This window comes from Atractosteus spatula, chromosome 4 (assembly GCF_055471065.1).
Source record: "Atractosteus spatula isolate fAtrSpa1 chromosome 4, fAtrSpa1.hap1, whole genome shotgun sequence".
Lineage (NCBI taxonomy): Eukaryota > Metazoa > Chordata > Actinopteri > Semionotiformes > Lepisosteidae > Atractosteus > Atractosteus spatula.
Window position 1 is genome coordinate 10,406,621 of NC_142709.1, and position 24,517 is coordinate 10,431,137.

At 34.9% G+C, this 24,517-nt stretch overlaps 1 protein-coding gene across 1 annotated transcript; it reads left to right on the forward strand.

Moving 5' to 3' along the window:
- Window positions 1-592: 592 nt before the first annotated feature.
- On the forward strand, window positions 593-21,527 carry fhl2a (four and a half LIM domains 2a). The gene is made up of 6 exons (XM_088912651.1): window positions 593-865; window positions 9,695-9,880; window positions 16,011-16,185; window positions 16,802-16,971; window positions 18,395-18,581; window positions 20,172-21,527. Exons 2-6 carry the CDS (start codon window positions 9,725-9,727, stop codon window positions 20,321-20,323), a joined length of 840 nt encoding a protein of 279 aa, XP_088768777.1. The 5' UTR covers window positions 593-865; window positions 9,695-9,724; the 3' UTR covers window positions 20,324-21,527.
- The last annotated feature ends 2,990 nt before the right edge of the window (window positions 21,528-24,517 follow it).

Here is a 24,517-nt window from a genome sequence, read left to right on the forward strand (position 1 = left end):
TAAATTTAGTACTTTAGGTCAGTGATGGAATGAAAAAAGGGGAATTCTGCAGATGACAGGAGGTGAAGATGGCATTGCTGTTCACTTAGGAATAGCACAGTGCTGATGTTTTGTAAACTACATTTAGTTTCAGTTGCAGTTCACACCACTTTATCACTCCTCGGAGCACTGCTGCTGCCATTGACAGGTATTTAAAAAAACTCAAAACAGTGTGCCTCTCGGGGAGCAGCATTCCTTCATAGGACAAATCAGAAGTTCTGTAAATACCACGTTTGGGTTTTCAGTTTATATGAGTTAGCACGTTTTTTTTATTCACATTTATTCGTTAGCTGGTAGCTGGTAGCTAAGACATTTCGAATTTAACATTGTGAAAATGTATACAATTCTCACAATTTGCAAGTTCTAATTTTGTCGTAAATGCATTTTAGTATGTAGCATAAGCAATATAGCATGTCCTTAATTTACTGAATTGGCTAATTCTTTTTAATTAGGCTGCAAGCTGACACAGCTGAGTTGATTTTTTTTAATGGTTGTCCTTGACATGGGGGGAGAGCTGGGGGGTGATTGGACAGTGGGATACAGTTTCTAAGATCAGGCTGCAGGCTTTCCATTCAGGGGTGTGCTGAACTACAATGTGAAGCCTTAAAAGGCCAGTGGCACACAGTGAAAGTGGACTTATCTCTTGTGGATGTTGGGTGCTTTGGAGACACTGTATTTATAGCTCATCTGGATAAAGAAAGCCCGTCCCTCCAATTACCAGATCCATAGGTCAAGTAATCCAATAAAGCAATAACTTCAGAAGCATTATCTCAGTCACTTCATTCTCTGGCTGGGGCTCTGGGAAGCAGCACATCACTATAGAAAGGTAAGGACTTCCTAACGTCCGCTCTCAGAAAGTTTAAGTGTTATGCATTCTGATAATTTCATTGTAATTAGGGGATTTTTCTTTCTACATCCTTATTTAACTTAGAATTAAGGATGGTATATTTTTCAGACTGTGAGTTTTATCTAAATATTTTTGTCTTAGGACATGAACAACAGACGAGGTTCAGAATTTTGTTTCTGTATTAAACAGTAATGCTCAAAACATTGGAATTGAACATTGTATTTTTTTGCACTGCAAACAGCATCAATTCCTTTACATTTTGGGGACATTTTGATTTGTAACAGAGAACATTTTCATTTTAGCACACTTTACATGTTGGACTTTTGACTTGCGTCCTGCAACTCTATGTTGTATTTTTTCTATGCATGTTGGTGTTAAAAACAAAACGGCAATTTAAACATAAGAAAATATTTCATTTGTCAATCAAAGTAAAAGCATCTTAATGAAAGAAAATAAGGAGTGGTATGTATACCCACTGAGGGGATATCATTAACAAATTGATGAAAGATGATAATGCATATAAAAATAATACTGCTAATTAAAGGTCTTCCCATGAGAACCACTTTAAACCTTTAATTGAAATTGATGCTCTCAGTGCCTTCTCATAGTTGATTAAGATTAAAATAAGAGGATTAAGTTTTCATTTGGATGAAGACATTTGTTGGTTATATATGATGGTCTTTCACAGGTATTATTTAATTTACATTTCAACATGTATTGTCTCTGTTTTGGATTATGCTACAGACACTCCGTCAGGACTATGGGATTAGTTTACTTTGACAATATTTTGCTGCATAATTACACACTATTAAAACAGCATGCACTGTGCATGCACTAAAGCACAACTGGAAATGATTAAAGGGAGTAACAGTGTGAGAGAGGCATAAACATTTCAATTGAATAATATAAGGTAAGATCACCTTTTCCTAGAAAGAAACAATCAGTTTTATTGCTAAATCATCAGTCACTAAATACCTGTAAAATTGTCTAATTGGATTTTTTTTAAATTAAATGACACTACTACTTCAATGAATTGATTACTTGAATAAAACAAACATCGCAAAGCAGTAAAGTAGTGAGATTTTTAATTTGATTTTTTTCTTAGATTGTCTACATTTCTCTGTTTTATAGGTTTCCCTGTCATGTCATAATGAAATTGCATCTATAGTAACTATAGAAAAAATACCATGGAACACTGCAGGATTTCTAATGAGTTTTTCAGTACTGTTATGGTTTATGTAAAAATATAAACCATACCTTGGTGTCATATATATGAAAAAAAAACTCTTCCATTAATTTATACTATGAAATTGCTTATAAAAATGCAATGTCAATCAACAGAGTAAGCAATATTTTAACACCATTCTTTTGCGTGGTATTTCCAATAATATCAATTAAAGCAACTGTGGCATAGATATCAAAATTTGGCATATTATATTTTATTTCATGCCTTAAAAATGGGAAAAGTAGTGTGATAATGGTATCAATACAAAAATGTTCTGAATATTTCAACATAGAAGAGTTTTATTTTTAACAATTTACAGTAAGCTATTTAAATGCAAAACAAGTTGGATATACAGTATGCAATATACAGTACTTTCTAGAATTCTTTGTTCTGGACCTAAATCCCATTCTGAGCTTCAAATAGAACTTGGCATTCCAATGGGCTGTGCAGAGAATTTGGATGGGCTTTACTTTGTTTCAAGGAATCTGTGTTCTCTGTGCTCATGGGCTTGGAACACCTGGAACAAAAGATCTTTTGCATATTTACCCCTTCAGCTTACAGTGGTAGAGTTTTCCAAGATATGCAAGAGGGACATTTTTCATTTCTTTCTAAATGCACTGTAAGGCTTCTGTTTAGTACAGGTATACGGTATGTTTTAAATACCGTAAAAGTCTAATTCTGTGTTAGTTTTCTTCTTCGTGTGTTAGGATCTTCCCTATATATGAGAAGTTTTTGACGTCAATTTTTCACTAAATTTCATCTCCCATATATCCCTATTACTAATTTTCTATATCTTTCCTTCTGCTGTGAGCTGTTGGGGGAATGTGTGTGTTAATTATCACTAATACTGACCTCCGGCATCTTTTGAAAGGCTTTGAAAGACTACCACCTGTTTCTTTTTCTTTAGTAGCAAAGTAGCATTCCCAATCTATGACAAACAAGCATTCCTTGGGGGGAGAACAGTGGAACTTTTTTCTTTAATTAGCTCATTGTATCACTGGAACATTCACTTCTATTGAAGAGCATTTGCCAGAGTGCTGAATGACAGCTGGGATTAGGAAGCAGGCTTGGACCACTTGGCACACAATTAAATTAGAAAGTGGCTTTGGACTGAATCAAAGCATTTAGCGATCGACTATATCTGCATTCTGTTGCATACTGTCAAGGTTTTTGAATTTGCTGTTTTTTTAAAAAGAAACAAATTTGAAAGAAAACTAATTGTACAAAATGTTATTTCTTTATTTCTTTCCTCCTCCATAGTTAGTTTATATTTTTGGGTCTGGGCAGAAAATCAATTAGAGAAAAGCTGCTGATAACACCACAGGCCAGAGTTTAATTCCTGATTTTCCCATGGTTATTCCCTGGTGCCCCATTCTGATTTGTTCGTCACATAAATCTGATGGCTATGTAACCTGAATTGCACCTGGAGATGGAGAGAGACAGATTATACTATATGGTGTGGTGTTTGTAGTAATTTCCATGGCTATTTGTGCCAACAAGTATTTGGGGTGCTAACCGCTTAAAAAACTGTAAATATGAAAAAAAAAACACTTTTTTTAAGTTTCAGGAAAGGAATTGACTTCCTGAAGTACTTTAGTCTAAATGGGCTTCATTTATAAGAAAACTTTGTGTGATACTAATGTGATACTCCTCTTCTTCTCAACAATTTGGTGATAGTTATTCACTACTATAATTCATGCTGCTTTTTGCTGCTAGTGTAAATAGGGTCATACTTTGGGATTTTACTATTTATTTGAAATGATTTTAATGAGAAACCTATGTATTACTTGTTTAAATTAAAAAAATAACAATAATAAGAGCATATGGTTTCTGTTATACAGTACATTTCAGTACAGTCCTGATCATGTGGAGCTGGTCTGTCTGTAGGTTTTTCAGTTTGGTTTAAAGCAGCAGCACCTGAAGAGCTAGGAGAAGCTGTTGAACTGGTTCAATTAACTCAATAATGAGCTCTTTCAGGTTGCTATGAGCCAAGCTGGCCTGAAAACCTTGACATTTGTATTGCAGGTGGTGTGGAAACATACACTGTATCATACACTGTACCAGAGGAAACCTCTGTAAGTCAGTGAGGAATCTAGTTGGAAACTTAGCAAAAAATAAATCAGTTAAAATTATCATCTTTAAAGCCTTTCCCTTATGTAAAATTATTTTGTAAAATAGTACAACAGTATTATAGGTTACATTTTCTAGGAAATGTGTAATGAATGGTTTATTATGATATTCCAATGGTACATGTAAATGTATAGAGCATCATTAAAGTAAATTATGTTAAATCCATAGGATTCTAATGTCATAATAAAACTATGGTTAAACCACAGTAAACATGAGACTACATACAATTACACTAAATTTAACAACATCAACTTTCAGGTTACCCCTTTTAAAGAACATCTCACAGAAATAATTCATTTCAAACAAAGCAAAATGTTTACTTCAAGTTATGACAAAAGAAACAATGATTACCTCTTTCACCATACCTCAATAACCTTGTGAAATTAATTTTTTGCCCTCAGAAGGAATTTTAATAGACAAGTTGTGTATAACACGAGAAGCATGTTTCTTATTGGCCTATTTGCCTTTTGAAATTTAATTAGAGAGAGAAAGATTTGGTTTGTGCTTTCAAATGGTGGTTCAAACTTTACAGACCACATGCTATCAACGATGGAGTAAAACATGAGAAATGTCCAAACAAATGTGTTTCTTTAGATTTCACCAAGCATATTTCTTCTCTGAGTGGATTCTAAGCTATGTTTAGCTTTCCTTTTGGAACAAATATTTTGTAAACACTGGAATTTGCACTTCCTAAAAACATATAGTAAATGAAGACAGTAGAAACAATTTAGAAACATACAAAATGTAAAACTTTGTGTGGATTTTTTTTATTATTATTGAAGAAAAATCAAACTTAGTCAAATTAAAACAATCAAAACATTATTACAATTGACACTCATGTGTATAAATTAAATAATACTTCTGTCAGACATACTGATACACACACTTGATAATCTGATTCAATATTTTACAGTAATTAAAAATAACTTAATTCCCAGGAATTAAATGCATCACGTTGCTATTCATTATATCACAATCATGTATAAAACTTGCGAAAAGCATTTGCTAGAAGTCTATATTTGTCAGCAGCTGTGAAAGAAAGATTATTCTTGACCATTACAGAAATTAGTATTGAAGTCAGCTGCACATACATCAAAGGCATAGACAAGATTACTGCTGAAATGTGATGTTGCTTTTCAAAGGCTTTTTTATTTAAGTAACTTGATCATCTGTTGATTCAATCATGACTTAATTCTGGAAGGATGATTTAAAAGGATTTCTTGGTTCTGTTGTGATTGCTAGTCTAACAACAATTTTGAGTCCACAGCATATGTAGTTTAAAGACCAACATATTCAAAGAACAGCACATTCAAAACAAGAACCATAACCCTTCAACACATTAAAATGTTATATATTGGCAAAATAACTTCTTGTTCACCTGTAATTTCATTATTCAAATTCTTTGGTTTATATAGCACCTTTCATGATACAGTGCCACAGCTGAAAGTCTAAAGATTGCATAACAAATGTACTGTAGGTGCGTAGGATGATAGGTCATGAAGCACTGAAGATTCTTTTTCTTCTCCTTCTACAATGTCTGATGTTCGATGTTACACAAAGCATCTTCTTCCTGTCTAAAACAAGTAGCAGCTTTCTGGGAAAGAAAAAAAACAAGCGAAAAAAATAAAGCACTGATAAATAATCCAATGAAAATGATAGTGTCTGCTGCCAGCTGCAGCCAGCATGAAAAGAGAGAGGTTTCCCAGCTTTTACCTCCTTATATGGTAAAACCATAGAGGGGGTTTCTTAAGGCAGCAAAGCCCTCACAGTGAACACTCGAACACTCACTGCTGGGTTGCTAGCAGATAGTAGAGGTGTTGCCTGCATGCAGAAAGCAAAATTCCAGGGAGATCTGGAGACAATGGCTTCAGCAGAACCAATGAGCTATTGTGCCTGATTTGGACTGCTTTATGATTGTGATAACCTGGGCTTCACAGGGAAGATATTAGCCAACTCTGGGCTGAATTGTGAGTAGTGATTATTGCCACAGCATTACAGCAATTGCTTTTAAAGTTTCTTATTATCCAACCTAAGAGGAAGTTAAGGTTCCAGGTTAATTAATTGTTATGTGTGTATGTTTCATTATTTATCTGTACTATACTAATGCATCAGATGAGAATTTAGGTTGTCCATTCTACATGCCCATTATAGAATTTTACTGTAGATTAGACCAATTACTGTAACATTACTTAAATTCTGTTGCAATTCTACCTAGTTTGTGCCCCACGTAAGCTTTCAGAAGATTAATAGCAATTGTGCATTCAGTGAGAAAAGACAGAAAGTACAGATACATTGAATAGTTTTTCCTTTTGCTGGTTGTACTATCTTTTGACATAATAATGGGAGTTAATCTTTTTCATGGCATGCTGAAAGATTTTAGTCTAAGAAAAAAAAAATCTGCAGGTTTAAAACAGCTGTACTTCAGTCCTGATTTTCTTCTTTTGCTCGATATGGTAACAATATTTTAGGTCTTCTGTCCAGAATTTCATCTTGACTCAATAGTAATTTGTACTGGGTTTTGTAAAGCTAACCTATAATATTGTAGAGAACAGCAGTAGTTTGGGATGCTTAATGTTTTGAGTGCAGATTTAAAACTGATTAAAAACGTATTTAGTTTTGGTTCAATAAGCAAAGCACATTGAGAAATAAAACATTAATTCTGAGAAATATCACAAACCTTTTCAATGTCAAATATCAAAGGCAGGTGAACATTTACTTGTTAGGTCAGCTGGCATAAAAGGACTTCAAAAGGACTTTCTCTATGAAACAAATTCAAAGACCTTGGAAACAAACTGAACAGTAGGACAAAAATTGTGATCTGTACCATGCAAAGATGCACAGTAAATATTACTCCATAAACACAACATGTAGCAGAGGTTGTTGTGCTTCAGCTTTCTTAGCCACTGTAAGCAAAAGGCTATCTGTACAAATTACATTTGAATGAAGTGGGCACACCAATCAGCTTGGAGTAGAGATCTAAAGAAAAATTCCAACTTTCTAATGAGAAAGCAAGGAGGGAGAATCCAAAGGAAATCTTCAAGGGAGATACGTGGAGACTAAAGTTGAAAAGAGAACCCAAAGGAAAAATAAGATATCAAAGGACCAGTAATTAAGTAATTAGTTAAAGACTAAGCAATTTAGTGTTTATGTCTAAACACTAGGAGTATTCAAAGCAAAATAAAAGAGATAGAAGCTACTGCGGTTATGATGTAATTTGTACTTCAGAAACAAGGCTAATAAATAAAAATGGAGATGAAGAGAACATTAGTCAATACACAGCATTCCAAAGAGACAGGAAAGATGAAGAGAAGGTGTAGCACCACATATCAGAAAGAGCATTCAGGCACAAGAATGTAACCTAGATGACTCAAGGGTCTCAGAAACTACATGGGTAAGACTTAATCTTACTTACTTTTGAATAAAAAATATTCAAAGATAAAGTTTTAGGAGTATTAGTTAGAACCATTAGGATAATACAGTTATAGTCATAGTTACAGGGATGAGAATAATCAACATGGATTTAGAAAAAGTAGGTCTTCCTTAAGTATGTTGTTAGACTTATTGTATCTGAATAATCAAATAATGGATATAATAATGGGTACAAACAGAGAATGATAATGTATATTGAGATTTTAGAAGGTTTTTGGTGAAGTCTTTAATAAAATAATAATTCTAAAATAATGCATGTATTTGAATGTTGTGTTGTTTTGTGCAAGGAACTAGTAAAACCTCATTTAAAATATGTTGTACTATCTTGATCATCATGATGCACCAAATCATGGTGCTCTGGAATCAGTCCAGAGAAGAATTACCAGATATATTCCTGTGTTAAAGCATCTGTTAAACACTGACTGGCTAAAAACTCCTTTTCTTAGTCTTGACACAGATGAATACCAGAAAGGCCTTGTTTCAAATATTAACCTACTGCTCCAGTGCCTGTGCTTTCTGAGTTATTAACAGTGCTATATCCAAGCTCTGTAGCATTTCTTCTTAGTAAATTGATTGTTTACACAGATTCTACTGTAGGACAATGTCTTCAGCCTTTGTGGTTGAAGATGGGACTGACTGTAGCTGTCCTATAGGGATGTTCTTACACCTGGCAGATACTCCTTGTATTCCAGTCTCATACAAGGGACAACGTAAGAATGGACAACGTAATTCTATAGTTCTTTTTTCCACCATTTTACTATTATAGGTGCCACTTATGTAACTGAGTTGGAAGATAATAGACTAAAGTCCTGCTGCCTGTGTTTTGGAACCAATTCCTACACCTTTACTCATTCTGTGCTTTTTGTCCATACAGTATGTTACTAACCTCATCAACTGGTCCTTGAAATATTGTCTTGTTCCTATAGGCTTAATGGTTCCTGGTGTGAAGTGCATAATAATTAGTCATTTGTACCCATTTGTACAGCTATGAACATTACTGGAGCATTCTAAGTGAAACTCCTTGCTCAAGAATACAACATCATTCTCAATCCCAAATTCAATTGGGAATTTAAAACTACATTATAGTACTTTACCTACAGTAAAGTAACAAAACAAAAACTTTGGAAATGGTTGCAGCGCAACCTTATTCTGTATTAATATGATTAGATTCTAAACAATTGTTTAAATGTTTCCAGTCAGACTTTAGACAAAGACAAGGGACTGAAGCACTTTTTGTTAATGTAATTACTTGCTGAAAGTTTCTGACTTTTGACTACTTAATATTCTTTTCCTTCTGGACTTAATGTAAATGAATCTTTTGTTACTGTCACCACACTTTATTGAATCACACGGAAAACTGCTTAGGAACTGATACTTCATCTTGTTGTTATACATTAGCTCCAGTTTGACAAATGTGGACTAATTCACAAATGTAAATGAATTAGGAAACAACAGGTCCTGTGGTAATGCATATATTAATTTGTAGTTATGGCTAAAACTAATGATAAGACCATAGTACATCCCACTTATCCACACAAATTCAAACCTGTAAGATCTTATACTGTTCCTTTTGCATACATAAGGTGCTAATAATCAAGAAAGTAGTACAGAAGCAATTGTCGCTGATATTACTATATTCCTGTTCAATTGTGTTCACTTATGGAAAATACATATATATGTACTGTATGCACATATATTCTGCATATATACATTATACTGTATAGAATGTGCAGTGCTAGCATTAGCTTTAATTTACAAAAAAAATAATTTGCACTGTAGTAGAGCATTATGTTTATTGAGATAGGTAGTATCTGATTTTTTTTTTAAACCTCAATGTTATTTTCGATATACAACGCTGAATGCACATACGCGGCAAAATCGGTTTAATTGAAATTTGAACAGTGTCCTTATCTTTCTCAGAAGATTTCCCAAGAGCCCCGAGGTTAATGAATGTCTAAAGTAATTATGTTTACCTACAATACTAATGAAGCCACAGAATCCTCTAACGGCTTCTTCTTTCACAGTCAGGTGTGAGGCGGCTCCCTGGAGTCACGATGACTGAGCGGTTCGACTGCCACTACTGCAAAGAGTCCCTGTTTGGGAAGAAGTACATCCTTCGGGAGGAGAACCCTTACTGTGTCAAGTGCTATGAGAGTCTCTACTCCAACGCCTGTGAGGAATGCAAGAAACCCATCGGCTGCAACAGCAAAGTATGTCACATTGCCACCCTCCAGTAGTCATCACACATCCCATCAGGGGGCTGTGTTTGCCTCCTGTCAATTATCCCCTGTGTCACTTTCTGCTCCAAACACCACAATTTATTCATTAGAAACATGGAGGCATGTTTGAAATTGATTTGCCTGAAGTGCAAATATTGCCCTAGGAATTGCCTGTATGCTAATCAATTCCCATTCTCTCTGACACTTGTACACCCTTTGGGATTACTTTCATTCTTTGACACATTCCAGGAAGGTGTGGTAGAAGAACTTTGTGCTGACTTTCTGATCTCTAGACTTACAGTAGAGTTTTGGTTTAGACCGAGCTCACATGGTTGATGTGCACACTTGAATTTCATGGTGCTTAACAGTCCTTGTGAATGAGGTCTGATGCAAATACACACATTATTAGATGTCCATTTCACTTTCACCTGTACTGTCACTAAAATCACACAAAATAATCACAGCCCCTGAGTAAAAACATTAGATGCATGAATCAACTAGTGAAGTTACTATCTCTGGCAGATATTGGTTGCTCAGAAGAGTATAGATATGAAAGAATAGCGTTCTGCTAAAGTTTTACATACATTAATTACAGAAAATGTTTAGAAAAACATCTTTAAGGAGTCCTTTTGCCTTCTGTGATATATCTATGGAAGGGTCCATTCTGGTCTTTATACACAAATATACAGATGTATATCTTTAGGTGATTAACTGATAACTCACAGTAACAACATTGTTTATAGCATACTACTACACTGCTATTACTACTACTACCACTATCAAGACTACTACTACAGCTGGTACTACTACTAGTATTAATATTAATATATTACTCATTGTTATTGGGTATAAAAAGATAAATGGTAATAACTAATAGCATACATGGGTGCTAAATTTGTATCAGATTAAAAATAGAGCAATACAAAAGTGAAAAGACTATCCAGTGGTTCTGTAGAAAACACATAGAAGTCATTGGTATGCGAATGAATGCTCTTCAAACTGAAATCACTCACTGTGTAAATGAGCACAGCAGGAGCTGCCCTGTCAGGAGCTCAGACTATCAGATCTATGTTAGATGATTTTTTATTACACTTCACTGAGCAGCTAGGCCATGGAGGTGCAACATATTTCTCTGTAGTTGCTCAGAAAACTGAGCTGTGGCTGTCGTAGCATGAAATTACTAGCAATTAATTAACATGAGGCAGACAAAATTTGCAAAATCCGCTCAGTTTCAAAATGAAAAAGAATGACTGCAAGAAGATAAAATACGAACTTGCAAGGAAAGACTGGAAAGTACAATATATGCCTTTTCAGTTTTAAAGCTATATTAATGCACAGTGAAAGCACATACAGTATGTAACATTATTTATCATCTAAATAGTGAGCGTATATCTTTGTTTACTGTTTATATAATACTGTTCCCCAGGATAACAAAATATTGATCCACAATCATGAGATTTCATAAAAACACATGGTGATCAGTGTTTGGTAATAAAGCTGAAGAAATGATTAATTAATATTCTGACTAAGTCAAACAAACACGATTTTAAAGCAAGCACAGTGAAATCAGTAAATATGCCCTGCTGGAGTAGTGAAGTTCACCTCAATCATTCTATTGAAATAGTTGAAGACTGCTTGTCCAGACAATGAGGTACCCAGCTGCAACAATCAGCAGACGAGTCCAGAAATCCAGGAAAGCTAAAGGTCACCACACTGGCCCAGGATCAACACCTTAATCTCTGTGATCATCTTCAGACTACAGTGACTCTAGTATTACTTCCAGCAAGAAAATATCCTGTATACTGTAGATAGTACATCAGAAGAATGACTGTAGCTTTCTGTTTGCTTAAAAAGTATCTGTACTCTTGGATGCCTTACAGGGTTACCATGAATAGTGGAAAAACTAAATCACCATCTTCTGTGGACCAGAGAATATCTAAGCTAATGGTAGAGAGTGGTGAAGTTTTTTATTCATTAATGAGTGTTGTCTTTCCCTTGACAGACCTGATGTCTAGAACAATCACGGTGAAAATTATGCTCATTGTTCAAGCCAACTGGACATTGCTGACTGTGTGATGATTTGGGGAAGAATGTCCTTTTACACAAGAATGTCTTTGGCCAAAGTGAGGGCAACCTTACTGCTCAGTGTTACACTGAGGAAGTCCTTGAGCCAACATTTTGTGTTCCTCAGAGTGAATCCATTTTCCAGCAGGACAAAGTACTAGGATTAGAAAGACACTACTTCCAGACAACAATGGTTTTGCCATGGTCAGCTTTTTCTTCTGACCTGACTCTTGTTTGTGGGAACAACTTGCCAAAGTCGTCAACATGACTGCAACTAGACAGTTCTCACTAGCTGGCTGCAGCCATACAGGACATCTACGTAATAGCCTATCATATCTGTGCAACAGCTCTGCTGGCGCTACTGATACTCCAGGCGGTTCTACTTAATACTGACTTAGAAACGTTTTCATTTTAACACTGTAATATGTTTAATCCTAAACATGTAAATGATTTTTATTTGCATTTTGGTTCAAGTTTTCTGTGTTTTCTATGTCTAAAATATTTAAATGCAACAGGCATGGGGGGTGTTCTTTTTAGGGAAACAATGTAAACTCTGTTGAATGGGACAGTAAGAATTAACATTGTCTTTTCAAAAACAATAATTTCAGATGAGGAAAAGGTTTTGTTCTTGAATGTTTTGCTGTTGTGGGACCTAATCCTGTCATAATCACCATATCTGTGCATTACTAAATTTTGCCACATTTAAAAATGATTCATAAAGTAAAATAATAAAAGAATGTCCTGGAATTTTCTATTTAGGTTCCACACCTGAATAATTGTAAAGTAAATTAGGTCAATAAAGATGATGAGGTACCCCCTAGGTTCAAAATTAAGTGAGACTTGAAGTATAGTGATTTCCAGAGTCACCGCAAACCTCAAGTTGATCAAATCTTTGTTCTGTCCTCGGCAAAGACCTTGAACTGAACAGCAGACCCTCTCCTTGAAGCTAGTACTGAGGAACCCTGTTTTTTCCATATTCAATTAGCAAGTCTACACTGTTCTTGACTACAGGCAACAGATTTAGTCAGATTTCAAAGTCCATTAGCACTATGATTTGAACATAATTGTGTAGCACATATACTGTATAAAAAGATTAATAGACTTCCTCTTCTCAGTTAAAATGCCTCAGTAATGAGACTTGTTTCTGAAAGTTGCTCTTGAATAATTCTGTAAAAATAAGAGATACTTTTGGAAAGTGGTGATACAGTTAAAGTGAGAACCGGGAAAATCAAAAAAATGCAAATCTAAAAATTCCTACATTTACATTCACATAGTGATGCTTGTTTTTGCACTAATAGAACCCATATGGGAAATCATCCCTAGTAGAGAGGAAGTGGGGAGGGAGCAGGAATGAACTTGCAATTCACAGTGTTCAAAGAAAATAAAATTACAATAAAAATATATATACAGAGGATAATCAAACATGAAGGCAACAAAAGCAAATGAAATTCCAATTACACAATGCGGATGTTGACTCCAGAACAGAAATGAACCTGGCTCCTCAGTCTTTTGTAGCTCTTTTTGTAGCTTTTGTATGTTCTAGTAAACCAGGCAGCACAAGGGAACAAAACCCCCACCACACAAACCAGTTTGAACTTTGCCATTCCACATAAAACATTATGAATTCTCTCCTTAAATTATATTTTAGATCCTATTAACAATGTATTTCCTTATTGTCATCAATTTATCATTCCATCTATTTTCTATATACAGGACTGTGGCAGAGCTGGAGCCTATCTCAGCAAGCAACAGACACAAGGCAGGATACACCCTGGACCCACAGACAGAAGCATGCACACACTCACACACACAAGCATTTTTTCTAGCAACCAATTAACCCACCAGTATATCTTAGGACTGTGGGAGGAAAGCGGAGCACCTGGAGAAAAGCTGCACGAACATGGTTAGAACATGCAAGCTACACGCAGATAACCCCCCCCCCCCGATAGTGTGAGTGTGCATGTCTGTGTCAGTGTGTGCCCTGTGATGGACTGGTGTCCCATCTAGGGTATATCCTGTCTTGAACTCTATGCTTGCTGGGATAGGCTCTGGCTGCCTTGCACCCCTATATTGGCTAAAGCAGGAAGAAAATGGATGAAAGGTTGTGTCTGGTTGACTGAATCATTCTGCTGTTCCAAGAAAACTACATGGTTTTAAAAAGTTTCTCAAACTTTTTCTCCCCTTTTTTTAATCAGCTGGTCACAAAATCCCTTTTGAGACTTAGAAAGTTTCCCACGTAGTGAGTGGTTGTAAAAATCAGCATAATAACAATATTAAACTTGACGGTGGATCTGATAATCCAGAGAAGTCTTAGGCTTATACGGGCTCTTGTAATATTTAGGGCAATGGCAATAATGCTTTAAACCCTGACAAAGTACAGAAGTCATCTGGAGACAATTAACAAGAGCCTTACATAATGTTTTTGGAGTCCTTGAAGATTTTGGTTCAGAACAAGGATTATAAAGGATGCAGTTTGTTTCTACCCTCTTGTAGTCTTTAGTGATATAAACAGATATCTAAACAGATACTAGAAACAGGAGTCTGGTATAAGGATCTTATGAATGGAATGAGGAAATTTTCCATTTTGTAAACAAACCATCCTTCAGGGCTGCTAGCTCAGTGCTCAGGAATCCCATAACTATTTTTATTGTGCTCTTCCAGCAACTAATCTTAATAAGCCAAAGTATGTTTGGAAATTGAAAATACAATTTCAACACATGGCATTAATAATGGTCTCGGCATCCATGTAGTGCTTTATTGTAAGCTTGTATTTGCTTTTTTGTTTAGAGAAAATATATATTTTTTGATCCCAGATGATTGTATTTTCTGTGAATATTTTGCAGTGATCTTTTTACTTCTGTAAAGGATTGTTCATCACAGTTTAATGTGGCTGTGAGAACTCCCAACATCTTTTGACAGAGGAGCTATTTTTCTTATTTGCTTTATTACAACAGGGATCTGTTTACTTTACTTACTAAAAGCATGACAAAGCAGAGGAAGAAATAGATGGTAAAACTTCATGTAAAAAAACAAACAACTGAAAACTATAATACTTCATTTCAAATTATATTTATATATCCAATGCTATGATTTGTGGTTTTAACATGACCATTATTAGTTGTCACTGAAACACACAAAGACTTTTATTGGTATAAACAACTTTTATAATTATAGCAATTCTGTTGCCACTGATATATAGAATTTTATTACAAAAACAAAAAATGTTATTTTGGTAATTACATTATCAGTGAATCCTGTCTTTCTACTTCCAAATGTATTTGTTAACATGATGTTGAATTACTTTATATTCCTACAGTATGTTGTTACTACAATGCTTTTCTGTTTGCAAATTTAATATAATTGTCTCTTTTCCATCATTGTGTCACACATTTTCATTTTTAATGACCTTTGCTTATGTTCTCAAATATTTTCATAGACTAAAATTATACTTTTAATACCAAACCAGATGTAATCTGGGCAGCTACAGAACCTGAGATTTTTTTTAATTCAGTGTGTCCAAATTGTTTCCTGATTTTCCAAGAGCACTGAGCCTAAAAACATTCATTCTTGTTGGTTAACTCATAAGCTGTTACACAATCATTAAAGTTGCTTTTTTCTGATTGAGCAGCACCAGTTTATATGCACAGCGTTTAAGCTCCAGCAGCACTACCATTTTCATGGGCATTTCTAATGTCATCATTCAGGATTTTACCATAGCCTTTAATACTGTTAATCCTTATGTACTGTGCAGCACAAACACGGAATAGTTTGAGTCATCTGGAAATCATGGAAGGGAGCAAAAGAAAATTGCAACCTGTAGATCCTACTGTAAGAAAAATGCACAAAAGTGATGAATGAAATTTAAGGAAAAATACAGCCATTCACAAATTTACAAAGCTACTTTAATAAAACAATAATAAAATCCCAAGAGTTAAATGTGAACCATAACAGGGTATATTAACTGAGAACTGTTTTGATAGATTGATGGGTAAATTGGTAGATCACATTCAGTGTGATCCCTAAAGAGTGCACTAAGCTTCTCCCACAAATGTTTCAGGATCTCTCTTACAAGGACCGTCACTGGCATGAAGACTGCTTCCATTGCTTTCAGTGCAAGCGCTCCCTGGTGGACAAACCCTTCTCTGCCAAGGATGAGCTCCTGCTGTGTACTGAGTGCTATTCCAATGAGTACTCCTCCAAATGCCATGAATGCAAGAAAACCATCATGCCAGGTGAGTCCTGTCCTGACCTATGAGCTTTCAGTTACTCAAAAATATATTAATGGATATAAATTTCTCAGCATTACGGCACTCTCAGAAATGATGATTAGTGTGGCTTGCCTACAGATTGGACAATTTCTGAGACGTTATTTTACTGATACAATATTTTTAGGGAGACTGCCTTTTTATTATAGGTCAAAGTCAAAGAAGAGCATCGTGAAAGAGGGTGAGGAAAACAAACATTTGACATAAAGGAAAAGAAGCCAAATATTCTGGCTTCTGTAGTACATTACTACATACTGTAGTAATTTGAATGCAGAACCCTGGGAGTTTTGTTTAGGTTTTCTGTCCTGAAACTCTATGAAGATGTAACTTAAAGTTACAGACCACATCATCTCAGAGGTACAGTATGAAGTTAAATGTAACAGGTTTCAAAGGTGATATGTCAATTTTCGTAACAATAGTTAGGAGAAAACATCAAGTACATTTTAAATTGTTTTCCCTCTGCCGTTAAATGAAATAAATGCCAAATGAAAAAGCCTCTCGTTGAAGTGCATCTAATTAAACTACAAACATTCTCTCCATGTTTAAAAGAACTGCCACCCTTCCACGTGTCTCTGTCCAACAGGCACTCGGAAGATGGAGCACAAAGGCAATAGCTGGCATGAGACATGCTTCACCTGCCATCGCTGCCAACAGCCCATAGGAACCAAGAGCTTCATTCCCAAGGATGCGCATAATTACTGCGTGCCCTGTTACGAGAAGCAGTTTGCCATGCAGTGTGTGCAGTGCAAGAAGGTAGAGAAGATATGTGTGCTAAACGTTCCCTGAAGTCTGAGGAGTTTTCTTACACTTCACTGTATATGTTCTACAGTGTTCTATCAGCGGAATGTGAAGAAACCACACAACTTTATTTATAATGTCTAAGCCTTTTCATATCAAAATGTCAATGTTTTCCCCATGTTTGCTACCCAAATGTAAACGTGCAATGTTGAGTCGAGAAGTAACATTTTCTTGGAATTGCAAACACATTTATTTTTGATGCGATTATGAATTCTTTGATACAGTAATGGATTCATTTTAGTGATGTTCTCACTAAAATGTAGAATAAAAATCTATACATATTAATGAATAGTATATACTAAATGTTACTATAATTGAGATTTGTAGTCTGATTTATTTACAGTACATTACAAGAGTAACACTGCACTGATACCATATAAATGAGCTTTAAAATGAGGTTGCCAATTGTTTTATACTATCAGTTAAAAGTTTAACAAAAATCTTACCTTCTTGACTAAACTATACAAAATAAGCAACATGTACTAGCATAAAGGTAAAAAATTCCATCCATGCCATTATGAGAAATATGAAGAAACATGCAGGTCATATTACAATTAAACAATATTATAAATAACAGTGATTTTTAGGATTTTTCATGAATCTCACTTTAGAAAGAATAGATGTATTTATAGGAGAACAGGATTGTACCGCAGTGTACAGCTCTAAGTCAAAGCATTCATTATTAATAAGCCTTTTATTACTTCACGTCATCACATGATTTAATACAATAGAATGTTATTACAGTGTTTGTCTCGTGCTTCACGAGAAATAAAACAGCAGACTCAAACAGTAACCTCTGAAGCCCATGTGCCAAGCTATTAAGTAGCATTAACAAACTCATTTAGTTCTGTAGCAGCCCTTTTGGCACTGCCAGTTTAGTATTTTCACACTTCATTTCCTTTAGAACAGCCTGGATGTCATCTGAAAAATGAAGGGTGAAAGGATGAGGTAAATATTGAGTTTCTAAAGAAAGCAGCAACACCACCACTGCTTTGCAGCTGGATGCGAACAGTGTTGGACCCAGGAGACTGTCCCCAGGCATCAATTAAAAAATGCTCTGTGAGAAATTGATCTCTGATAAGATCTGACCCCTAAAATTGTATTCAAACAAAGCAATTAACAGCTGCATCCCTGAGACGTAACACACAGAAAAAAGCATTTAAACTTAAAATTTTAGTGACAATAGCACACTCTAATATAATATAGTATTTTGTAATAATAGTAATAATAGTATTTTGGACTGCAGGTGCTGTAGACTGTTCTGTTGTTTTCAAACAATTATGCAGAAGTATGATTTAAAACAGTAGGCTTGCTCTCCTTCTCTTTCTCCAAGTATTTACATTAAAATTCAAGATCTGACTGCACTTTTCCCTGACAGCCCATCACCTCCGGAGGAGTGACTTACCATGAGCAGCCCTGGCACAAAGATTGCTTCTTGTGCACTGGATGCAAGAAGCAGCTGTCTGGACAACGTTTCACATCTCGGGATGACTTTGCTTACTGCCTGAACTGCTTCTGTAATCTGTATGCCAAGAAGTGTGCTGGATGCACAAATCCAATCAGTGGTATGTCCTGTTATTATCCTTTCTGTTGTCATAGGCCTGGAAAAAAAGCAGTCCACTTTCAGAAATCCTAAATATATAATGTTATCCCATTCACTGCTTTGAAACATTTATCTGAAAAATCAGTACTTTAGTTCATACATCTGTTTCAGTTTTTAATATCTCCAATTACTAATCGAACATTGTCATTCCTCTTAATATTTTGAGCAGGCTTTTCTGCTAATGAAAATATTCACATTTTTAATTTGTTTCTGCTTCATTTATTTCCATCTGCTATTACGCATCCATCCATCTATTTTCTAAACATTTCTTCCCGTTCAGGGTCTCAGGGGAGCTGGAGTCTATCTTGGCAAACAACAGGTGCAGACGGGGTGCACCCTGGACGGGACACCAGTCCATCTCAGGGCAAACACACACACACTCACACAAGGGTCAATTTTTTCCGAGAAGCCAAGGAACTTACTGTACCACAATGCTTTCTGACTGGAAGAAAACCAGAGCACCTGGAGGAAACCCATGTGAATACTGGGAGAACATACAAATTGCACACCCTAGGTCCGCGCCACTGTGTCACCTGGTAGTACACATTCTTTTATAAATAAGATGGACTTCAAAACCTTTCTTCAAGTTAATGAATCGGAAACACCAAATCAATATAAATGTCACTACTTGCATGACCAAACCATAACTTTTCTTAAAGCTCCTTTTCAGCTGATAGCAAAAGTCACATCATTTTATACATTCCAATGGAAGCTTGAAGAACTTTCTTACAGGCTACAGCATTGTTTATCAGAATTGAGTTCAAGACCTAGTTGCCTTGAGACAGTCTGGTTGTTCATTTTATCTGAAATTCATGCTGCCACACAGATAGCTTAATACCTAACATTGCTAAATTGTGTGAGAGGTAAATCACAACCAATATCAATCAGCGGTATTTATGTTATAGCAAAAAAGGCTGGATGACACATGTTGCAAGTTCATATATTATGCAACATCATGACTTTGATAGTATCATTTAATTATTAATTAAGCTGATTAACTAAGCTGAACAGTAGTATACCTGTTTTGATTTGCCTTTTGTTATTCGACTTAACCCAAAGGCAACGTTTGCACTCCCTCAGATACATCTATTAGCTTGATCACTTGTTATCCCACAGTAAATTCAGAATACAAAAATGCAGAGCTCTATGGCCAACAAGAACTCATTCAGGCTATAGCGCAGAGGCAAGTATCATTGTTACATAGCAATGTCAATCATTTGTATCCCACCACTGTGGAATATCCACCAGAATAACCAAGAAGCACAGGTGGATTTGAAAGCTACTGGATTCAACATACAGTACACAGTAAAAAGGCAGCTTTCTTCCTGATGAATGACTGAGGACCATCATGCTTTTTTAAATAAAGAAATTCTGCTAAAAGATATCTACAACTTCCATAACACTCAAGAAATGCACTGTCGTGAGTCAGATGACAGTTTCCAAAGTAAAGGAAAAATCGGGTAACCTCCTGAAAATAATAGTGTTTATATAATTGTTAAAGATGCATTAGTGTTTAAAATTAATATTTTTATCATTTCTCTTCCCCACTTAGGACTTGGAGGAAGCAAGTATATTTCCTTTGAAGAACGCCAGTGGCACAATGATTGCTTCAACTGCAAGAAATGTTCTGTCTCCTTAGTAGGCCGAGGATTCCTCACCGAGAGAGATGACATCTTGTGCCCTGAATGTGGCAAAGACATCTGAAGGCAATCTGGAAGATTACTCTAATAAAACACATAAGAATTATAGAAAGAATGCTACAGTATTAATACTTTGATAATTGGTTTGAATATCAATAGAATGTATACCTCAAATTAAATTGAGCTCTGATGATATGATACACAAGGAGCTTTTGCATGCATTTGATGTGTAAGCATGAAAAAGTAACTAATTAATGCTCATAGAAAAATTTTGAATATTAAACTATATAAACTATTATTCCTAGTGCCTTAAAGTATGCCTACAATGATTATGAACATTATACTCAAAGAACACAATTTCTACTGATAATATTAAAAGCTAAGCTAACTCTTAGGTTTTAGTTCATGTGAATTTACACATATAACTAACAACAAAATACAGGAGTCATTCAAAGTATATAGGGTTGAGGAGCTATTTTGTTGATAAACTGACAATGTCTTGAATGGCTTCAAAGTTGTCTCTACATTTTCCTTGTATTTCCATTAAATGCCTTAGAACTGCTTTGTAATGTTAGTTTCTTTTAAGTTGAAGAGTTGTTTTTTTCTTCCCAGAACAGTGGGATTCGATACTTAAAATAAAAAAAAACTTACAATGCTTCCTAATATAGTGTTTTTACAAATGGAGACAGTGGATGAGATGAGTGGATAGTTTCTCCCACCAATATATTGTGAATATAATAAGATACGTGCAACTGCAACAATTCAAATTTATTATCGGTAAATCTTTTTGCATCAAGTGCACTGACATTTCATTGAGCCAGCATCAATCCATTTTCTAACTGCTTCATCCAATCCATGGTCACAGGGGGAGCCAGAAACACACAGACACAAACACGCACAGGCTCACACCAGTGTCAACTGTGAAAATTACACTCAAGTAGTGCATGTTAAAGATATACAAGTTGTACACCAGAGCTGCATGCTTTGCACCAAGTTGAAGATGTGATCGTGACTTGTAGTCACTCAGGTTTTGACCCTGACAGAGTGTATTTGCTGTAATATCTCGACAGCTAGAAACTGCAAAAAAAAAGAACAGAGACAAGTGTAAGGATGCATGTGATGCGATGTTTTTAAAAATCCTCAGACTTCTTTGGCATTGGTATTGCTCTCCTGATAAAAAGGACATACTGGTTTCCTTCTGTGTATTTTTTCTTTCATGATTTTAACTAGGCCTTGACATTCAATAAATGAAATCACTTTGTCACCTGTGCCAATCAACAAAGTCACTTGAATTGATCACAATAAATCATGATTTCAACAATCAACAATATGCCAAAAACATTAGTTTAGGAGTTTAGGAGACATTTTATCATCGTTGTAGTTATAAAGCAGGATGGAGGCATTGTTGTTTGTGTTTGTAGTGTACGGTACATATATTAGTTCCAACTAGACTTTTCTGAGGTGCTGCCCCTTTGAGACACAACATGAACAGACCTATCAAATGTGGGATATTGTGAAGTTTTGATATACAGTTGTGGGTTTTTCAATGAAATATGACAGTTTTTCTTTCCATGTTTCTGAGACTGTGAATTATGTTTGATCCAGCTATACTGTTATTTCTTGGAGGAGTGATTTTTGAAAACTTATTAACACCCACAACAGTATCTCACCTAACAATAGCTCAGCATAAGAGGGGATGATAACACCCAGTCAGTTCAATTGCAATTATATTTATAAGAAAATGACTTTTCAGCCTTTTAGTTTAACAAATATTTGAGACATTTATGCTTAGGGTTTCGATATTTCATATTGTACTGAAATTGTGGTCTTCTGTGTACATAATATATACCGAAAGGCATTAAAAACAATAAATGAGTATTTCATTTTTATAGCTTGCCACCTGATGTGCAAACATGTGAATTAATTTTTGTTATTCTTGGTAAGGGGTGCAGCATCTTGAACCTCTCAGGAGGATTGGAAGGAAGACATGATTACACCCTGGATATGACAATATATAGAGACACCATTTATCCTAGCTAACTTGAATTTGAAGACGTGTAAAGAAAATAAACTGCCCACAGAAAACACGAGTGCTTATTAAAGTCAGTTTATTGTCTTCTATACAACACAAATCTTTTATACAATAAAATAGTTTTTTCAATTTGATAATTTATTAAACAGTACTATATATAAAATTACAATAAACAAAGCCTATAGCAATTTCATGTAACCGTAGACTACATACTGTATATATAGAAATATTTGTGAATATATAATACTTTTGTAACGTGCTATTGTTAAAAACCAATAATGAGTTCCTTAAGTATACAGAAATATCAAATTGGTTCTGAGTTGTGTTTTCAACGGATGATGTTATCAGTGTTAAGAATATAATAACGTAAAACATAATTAGTGTAAACTTTCACTTTAATTTGGAAATTATATTGGACTAAATACACTAACATTTCAGCTAAAAAGTTTATTTTGTTCATTAATTTTGTCTTAATATTTAATAATGTTTTACCAATGGTCTCATTTACACAGAGAAAGTAGGTGTGGACTAAAAGATGAAAAAGTGAAGACTAGAAGTATTACTTTTCAAAACTGATTATAATTAATTTTAAGAATCCAACCAAAATACATTCTATGTTTGTATCCTACTTCATCTTGCTCTGGGAATAAAATCACATTTAAGCAAATTTCTGAAATGAACCCACTATTAAGATTTATACTGACAAGAAAATGGAGTACTTTTATGTTTCTGTTTTTAAACATCTGATTTGGTCTAAATAAGCCTAATTTTGTGGTATTGACATTGTCATTACTCCACTATTAGTACATGTTACAATTAATATTTTCATTCATGTTATAAAATGACATGAAATTAGCTAAATAAAAAAAATACTTATGGACCAATATTTTTTCAAGAATATGAAGCAGTACCACAGTACCACATTTACTTCAGTAGATATTTTCCCCTGCATTTTATTCTGCTCTCATTTAGGATTTTTGACAACCTGACTGAAATATCTACCTTGGGGGCTTCAATTAATATGAGGATGGATCACAACACAACTTTCTGGATTTCTTTGCCATGTTTTCATCTGGATTGCTAACCGATTCTTTCATCAAAAGGAAAAATTATATCAGCACACAAGACTGAATATACAGTAACAACCGACGTTAAAGTGGAAGAGTGTTAAAAAAAAGTCTGCTCCTTCTTCTTTTTCATCGCCCTGTTTCGGCTATAATTTCTTGGCACCAAAAATATCACCTCTTAAAAACACACACACATATATATGGCAGACAAATCAAAAGCCTCAATACATAAAATTATTGATGCATTGGAGAATAATGTCAAGGATAGGGTGGTATACTCCACCGCTCAACGGAGAGTGTATAAATAATGTATTTCCCGTGCTACCCGTAACTCGGGACAGGCTCCTCTGTCACATCTAAAAATTGTACTTGAAAAAACAAGAGATGTAATTCATAGACTATTAACACGACAAAATGGTATATTACACATTGACTTGAAATTTGACAATAAACTGTAGGACATCCTTCTTTACATTCTTACATGTAATGTTAAGGAGCTGTAAATAAAAACCACAGGATCATAGTTTTTTTTTATAAAAATCTCTAATAAAAGCAGTTATCATAGCAATAAGACAGTAATGGGAAGTCAACACGGATATAGAAATGGTTGGTCGTTTGACATGTTAGTGAGGTCTTTGAACAACCAACAGCAGTAACGGAGGCAGAGCATAGGATATGATATGGATTTTCAGAAGGTTTTTGAAACTCTACCACATAAACAAGGTGAGGCAAGTTGTGGGGAATCACAGTATCAGGAGTGCTGGTCTTCCTAATTTATACACATAAACGAGTTTCTGGTAGCTGGCTAAGAAGTCATGTTCACAGGTGATACCAAAAACAAGACAACCAGCAAACACTGTTGAAGCGTCAAAGGAAATTCAAAATAGTTAACATTTTGCCAAACATTTGACATATTAAATTGAAGAAATTTATGGGCAGGTAGTAAAAAATAAATAAAAACACAGGCAATTTCGGTGATTATATAGACAATACTGATAGCACTAAAGTACTAAAAATGTTAAATTAAAGATTTATAATAAAACGTATAGATTTTTAAATTAATTTGAACACAACATGTTAAAGTTGCAGAATGTAATAGAATGAGGAATATCCTGTATATTTGTTTATCAAACTTATTGTAACTTTCTCACTTAATGCC